The sequence below is a fragment of the Mus caroli genome, chromosome 11 (assembly GCF_900094665.2).
Source record: "Mus caroli chromosome 11, CAROLI_EIJ_v1.1, whole genome shotgun sequence".
Taxonomy (NCBI): Eukaryota; Metazoa; Chordata; class Mammalia; order Rodentia; family Muridae; genus Mus; species Mus caroli.
This window is the reverse complement of record NC_034580.1, coordinates 102,209,857-102,215,856: the sequence shown is the minus strand read 5'-3', so window position 1 is coordinate 102,215,856 and position 6,000 is coordinate 102,209,857. Positions and strand designations below refer to the sequence as shown.

At 52.5% G+C, this 6,000-nt stretch overlaps 1 protein-coding gene across 1 annotated transcript; it reads left to right on the top strand.

The window, feature by feature from the left end:
* The first annotated feature begins 1,504 nt into the window (after positions 1–1,504).
* On the top strand, positions 1,505–4,647 carry Cd79b (CD79b molecule). The gene is made up of 6 exons (XM_021178200.2): positions 1,505–1,592; positions 2,271–2,321; positions 3,048–3,356; positions 3,549–3,667; positions 3,941–3,982; positions 4,084–4,647. The coding sequence occupies exons 1-6, from the start codon at positions 1,526–1,528 to the stop codon at positions 4,180–4,182; spliced, it is 687 nt and encodes a 228-aa protein (XP_021033859.2). The 5' UTR covers positions 1,505–1,525; the 3' UTR covers positions 4,183–4,647.
* The last annotated feature ends 1,353 nt before the right edge of the window (positions 4,648–6,000 follow it).

Sequence of the window (6,000 nt, the reverse complement as noted above, 5' to 3'; positions counted from 1 at the left end):
TACATGACTGCCACAGGTGGCTGTGTCGATTTCACATTGGACAAGGATATCACCCAAGGTTTTAAGAGTTGCATAGACCCTGGGCAAGGACACAAAGCTAAGCTCAGATGAACCCCTGAATGCTCAGATGAACCCCTGAACACTCTGGTCTCTCCTATGGTCCTGCCAGATGTCAAGGTAGGGCCAAAGAGCCTTCATTGAAGAATCAGAGGGCTCGCCCATCTCAGCCCACATCCCCCTTCGAACTCAGGACTCCTATACACAGCACTTCAATGATCTCAGCATCCCACAGAATTCTCTGGAAAAGCCCCTTCAACCGTGATGGTTAAGTGGTGGGTTTTCCCTAAGTGGTTTCTACTTAAGTCCAGCCCCTTTGGGAGCCCACAGCAAACTCTTATACAAGAAGAAGAGGGCTGTGTTGAGGGCCTAGACTTCATTTTCTTTCTCTTCCTCCTCCTCCCCCTCCTCCCCCTCCTCCTCCTCTTCTTCTTCCTCTTCCTCCTCCTCTTTCTCCTCTTCTTCCTCCCCTATTCCTCTTCCTCCTCCTTCTTTTTCCAAGACAGGATTTCCCTGTGTATCCCTGCCTATCCTGAAACTTACTCTATAGATCAGACTGGCCTCAAACTCATAGAGATCCACCTGCCTCTGCCTCCCGAGTGCTAGGATTAAAGGCATGACCCACCACCACCCGACTCTGGGCTGTATTTTCTTCTATTTGTTGGCATACTTTTGCACAAGAACCTCTATGGCTCCCTTCCCACAAAGCCAACTTTTGACATGGGTTCCTGTACTCCAAGAAGTTCTATTCTGGACCTCTCCAGGAGCCTGGTGTGAGTATGTCTCCTAAATTGTCTGTCCTTGGTGTATCTCCTCCTAGAGGATAAGGGTTGTCCAGGGCAGAGAATTCAAGGTCAGATTCATTTAAGTAATGGTTCTCAACCCGTGGGTCACCACCATTAGAGAACACATATTTCCAATGGTCTTAGGAACTGAGACACTGCTCAGTAGCAAAATTACAGTTATGAAATAGCAACAAAAATTAATTTATGGTTGGGGGTTCCTAAGACCACCAGAAATGTGTGCAGTTGCCACCCACAGGTTGAAAACTGCTGATTGAGAAGGTTGGTGTGTGTTTAGCTAAAGTCCCCAGGCCCAACTCTTCCAGAGCAAGGCAACCACAGGAGACCAGCTGACCTAAGAGATGACCCGCAGTGGGACAGAGGGAGTTAGAAACACTGGCTGTCCCTAGAAGATTCAGGAACAACCCCCTCCCAGGGGGTCTCTCAAGACCCCAAAGCTGTGCTGCCCAGGCAGGACCACCCTTCGAGTCCTAGCAGACCAGCTGATGAAGCTGCCCTCCCATAGGGTCCCTGGAGGGATGGTGCCTCCCCTGGGTCTCAATTTGCATGACAGGAAGGGGCCTAATGGGGAAGAGGTGGAGAGGAGACAAGCTGCAGCCCAGGCTGACATACAGTTACATGTTTCGCCCCCAAACCTCCTTGGGCTCAGAGACAGAGCAGTGACCATGGCCACACTGGTGCTGTCTTCCATGCCCTGCCACTGGCTGTTGTTCCTGCTGCTGCTCTTCTCAGGTATGACTTATGTGACAGATGATAGGCTCTCTGGCTTTGAGACAGGACCGTCGGTCGGTCGGTCGGCTCCATTCCCTGTCTCAGTTCGGTCTCTCGGCTCGGCCTCTTGCATTTTGCTGTCTGCTTCTTGTCTGTCTCCCTCTAACTGTCCTGTGCCCAGTTTGTGGGTCTTAATGGTGGGCTCAGGGTCAGAGGTGTCCCAGCCCTTTCCAGCCTGGAGGGTATCAGGTTGAGCTTAGTACAAGGGGCTAATTAATCATGTGTGTGTGTGTGTGTTGGGTGGGGGCTGCAGGAGGAAGAGGCCCTGAGGGTACTGCATAGAAAAGGCTCTTTCCCTATATCCTGGAATATAGTATGCTCCAGGAATTGTCCTCTCTTTCCCGGAAAGACTGGGAGAGCCTTGCTGGCTGTGGATTGATTCCCTCTCATTTCCACAGAAGCAACAGGCCAGCCTGATGATCAAAGGCAGCAGGGGGCCTGGGTATGGGGTTTCCAGTACCCCTACCTTATTTCTGCCTCTCCAGTACAGGGACGGGGGGCAGGGGAGCTAAAGGAGCTTGAAGCTGTAGTCCCGGAAGGAGGAAGTAGCTCTGGGAATGTGGAGAGGTTATGGGTGGGGCAATCAATTGAGGGTAGAGAGGTCTGACCTAGCCCTGCCCACTTCCTTCCATCCTCCAGGTGAGCCGGTACCAGCAATGACAAGCAGTGACCTGCCACTGAATTTCCAAGGTTAGTTGCCTCAGCCACCACTTCTAGGACAAATGTGTCTGTTTAACACAGCCCTATCTCTGCCTGGAGCTCCCTGTCTAGAGTGCCCATACTTACACCACCTCATCAAGGCCTCATTAAGGCTCCATTGCTGGACAGCTGTCGCTCTCATCAGACTAGTGTGCTCCAGCCCTGGCCACTGAAGGCCAGAACCAAGCCAAGTTTGGGGATCAGAGCAGGACAGTGCTAGAGGGGAGTCCACAAGGCCACAGGCCTGGGTCTGTGTTATTGGAAACCCAACAAACCTCTCAGGCCCGAACCCTGAGAGGCGTGGGTCCCTGAGAAGGGTAAGGGAGGTGGGCCTCGGGTGACAGGCTAAGGATTCGACCTTGATCACCCTGGGGATGGTGGGCAGACCTGGAGAATTTGGAGTGGGTGTAGGAAAGTGTAGAGGAAATAGTTAAAAGTATCCAACCAGGTCAAAAGGCTGTCCTGCTCATGAGGCCATTCCAGTGAACATAAAAGCAATGGAAAGGTTCCAGCATCCTCCGTAAGGACAGACAACTGGACAGGGGTTAGATCAGGAAGAGGTGTACACCAGTGGCTTGGTATGAGGCCTCTCACAGACTCTACTTTCTCATACCTCTACCCTCTGACTGCCTCATGAACCCGATGCTCCAGACACGTGAGATAGGCTACAGGAAGACGCTAAGCCTGATTTTGAACCTTGCCCTGATATGTCCGCAGGAAGCCCTTGTTCCCAGATCTGGCAGCACCCGAGGTTTGCAGCCAAAAAGCGAAGCTCCGTGGTGAAGTTTCACTGCTACACAAACCACTCAGGTGCACTGACCTGGTTCCGAAAGCGAGGTAGCCAGCAGCCCCAGGAATTGGTCTCAGAAGAAGGACGCATTGTGCAGACCCAGAATGGCTCTGTCTACACCCTCACTATCCAAAACATCCAGTACGAGGATAATGGTATCTACTTCTGCAAGCAGAAATGTGACAACGCCAACCATAATGTCACCGACAGCTGTGGCACGGAACTTCTAGTCTTAGGTGTGTGCAAGGTAGATTGTGTAGCCATCCACACCCACTCCCCAGCTCAGCCTACCTACCAGGGGAAGTGGCTATGATTCTAGAGTCCCCAGGAGAGCTGCTAAGCAGTAGTTTCTGATGGTGTCCAACGATCCACCATGTTTAACCTTCAACGCCAGCCTTATGCCCTGCCCTGCTCCCCTGCTCCCCCAGGATTCAGCACGTTGAACCAACTGAAGCGGCGGAACACACTGAAAGATGGCATTATCATGATCCAGACCCTCCTCATCATCCTCTTCATCATTGTGCCCATCTTCCTGCTACTTGACAAGGTGCCCACAGGAGCTGGGGGAGGGGGATCCTCGGGAAGGCTGGGAGGTTGGCGCAGGGCAGACAGGACATGGGCAGGGTCTCCATATTCTGAGACTCTGGCTGCTCATCCAGCCCCAAGTTCTGTCCATTGGCTCCCTGTTCATTCACTCATTTGGTCTTGGAGATTCTTTCTTCCTCGTTCCCACCCAGACCCACATGCCTGGCCCGTCAGGGGACAGAGATGGAAGATACTAACCCTCTGAACTGCATTCCCTCCCCACCCCATTGTGCAGGATGATGGCAAGGCTGGGATGGAGGAAGATCACACCTATGAGGTAAGGGACAGGGTTACTTAGCAGCTCTGAGCTGCGGTGCTCACCCTCTGTTGTGATAGTTAGAATGTGGCCCAGACCTGACCTCCAATTCGTGTTTCTAGGGCTTGAACATTGACCAGACAGCCACCTATGAAGACATAGTGACTCTTCGGACAGGGGAGGTAAAGTGGTCGGTGGGAGAGCATCCAGGCCAGGAATGAGGGTCACCTTCATCCTGCTCAACTCTTGGGCCTCACTGCTTCCAAACCGCCTGGCTCACAGCCCATTCCCTGCTTCCTGGATACCCCGGCCAGCATCTGAAGCTGGACCATCAATACCACCTCTCATTCTAGCCCCTGGTCCCCAGCTCTTGCTGAAGGGCCTGGGGTGGAAGGACAATAGGGTGGTGACATGGAGTAAGGAGTTCTCTGGGGATAGACTTGACCCAAGGCTTCTGGGAGTGCCATGCAGGACCTGTCCCCATGTTTGGGAAAGAAAAGCAGGGACTTGTTGGAATCTGCAAATGGACTCAGAGCACACTGGCTTCAAGAGGAGTCCAGGAGGACCATGGTTCACACTGGCACCAGAAGAGGTTGCCAGTATGCCATTTCTCTCTCCCATCCCAAGGACCACCCAAAGCCTACAACCCATCCTTCTGTGGAATAAATAATGTGCCTGACACCAGAGACCTTCGTGATATCATCTCTCTGAGCTGGGTGGGTGGGTGTGGTTCTATAAGCTACGATGACATCTGAATGTGGTACCTGTGGGTTTATGAAACTGTGAGAGGGAGTGGCTGCCCTAGTCACCCTACCTTTCCCTCTGGAGGCCTAGTTGGGGCCCTGAAACAGTTGCTGGAGAAAGTGGATCCAACCCATCCTTCTGATGAACAGGGACACCCTCAACCTGCTCTTCCTTAAACCATTAAGAGAGAGATTCCTACTGGGTGTGGTGGCACACATCTCTAATCCCAGCACTCAGTAGGCAGAAGTACTTAGATCTCTGAGTTCAAGGTCAGCCTGGTCTACAGAGTGAGTTCCAGGACAGACAAGGCTATGGAAAGAGAGACACACAGACACAAACACAGAGAGAGAGATACAGAGACAGAGACACACAGAGAGAGACATGCAGAGAGAGACACACAAAGAGAGATAGAGAGAGACAGACAGACAGAGATAGATTCCTAAACAGGATTCGAATGGTGAATGTTGGGGGCTTTTTTTTCAGGGTGATCCCTGTATCACAGGGAAGCAAAGTGTCCTTACCCACACCCTCCATGGACTCTAATGCCTTACAAATTAGGTCGTGACCTACCAGCTGTGAGATTATCTGGGAGCCCCTTAAACAACTAGGAAGCCCGGGCCAGTCAGCCTGTATAAGCCAAGCCTGCCTCCCAAGCCCCACTCTGGCTTTCTACTCCCTAACTGACCTCGGTGGAACCCATAACACATCTTTACTGTTCCTGCTGAGAATTCAGGCAGGTGAATCTCTACCCTGGGCAGCATGTGGGAAAGACTGAGACTACCGATGCTATGGGGATTCAGGGTGGGACTAGTGGATAAGGCACATGGGCCTGGGCCTTCAGGTCAGAGTCCCTGTCACACAGTGAACCAGGATAGGATCCACCCCCTGGTCTGGGCTGCCAGAGGGAACTGGCTTGTTTTGCCATCTGCCTTCACTGAGCTAGAGCCTCACTTTCCTGCTATTTTGCATATGAGGGCTAATTCTGTCCCCTACCTCCACTAGGGACTAGGTAGTCAGCCAGGGTGGGGGAGTCTTAACTTCTCCCCTAAGTAGGATCTCCTCTGTTTGGGGCCCGCCCTGGTTCAGGGGAGACCACACTTCAGCAGCAGGGGTTCCCTGGGCCTTGAAATGTTTGTTGACAAAGAATCATTTGGACAGGAGGCACCCCAAGTTCAGCAGACGCCCTCGCTGGGCAGTGACTTCCTTGGTTTTGATGCCGGATCCCTCCTGGGTGTGTTTTTCTGTTTCAAGAGAGTTGATGGTCTCACTCTGCCTGTCTTGGGGATCCCTGGACC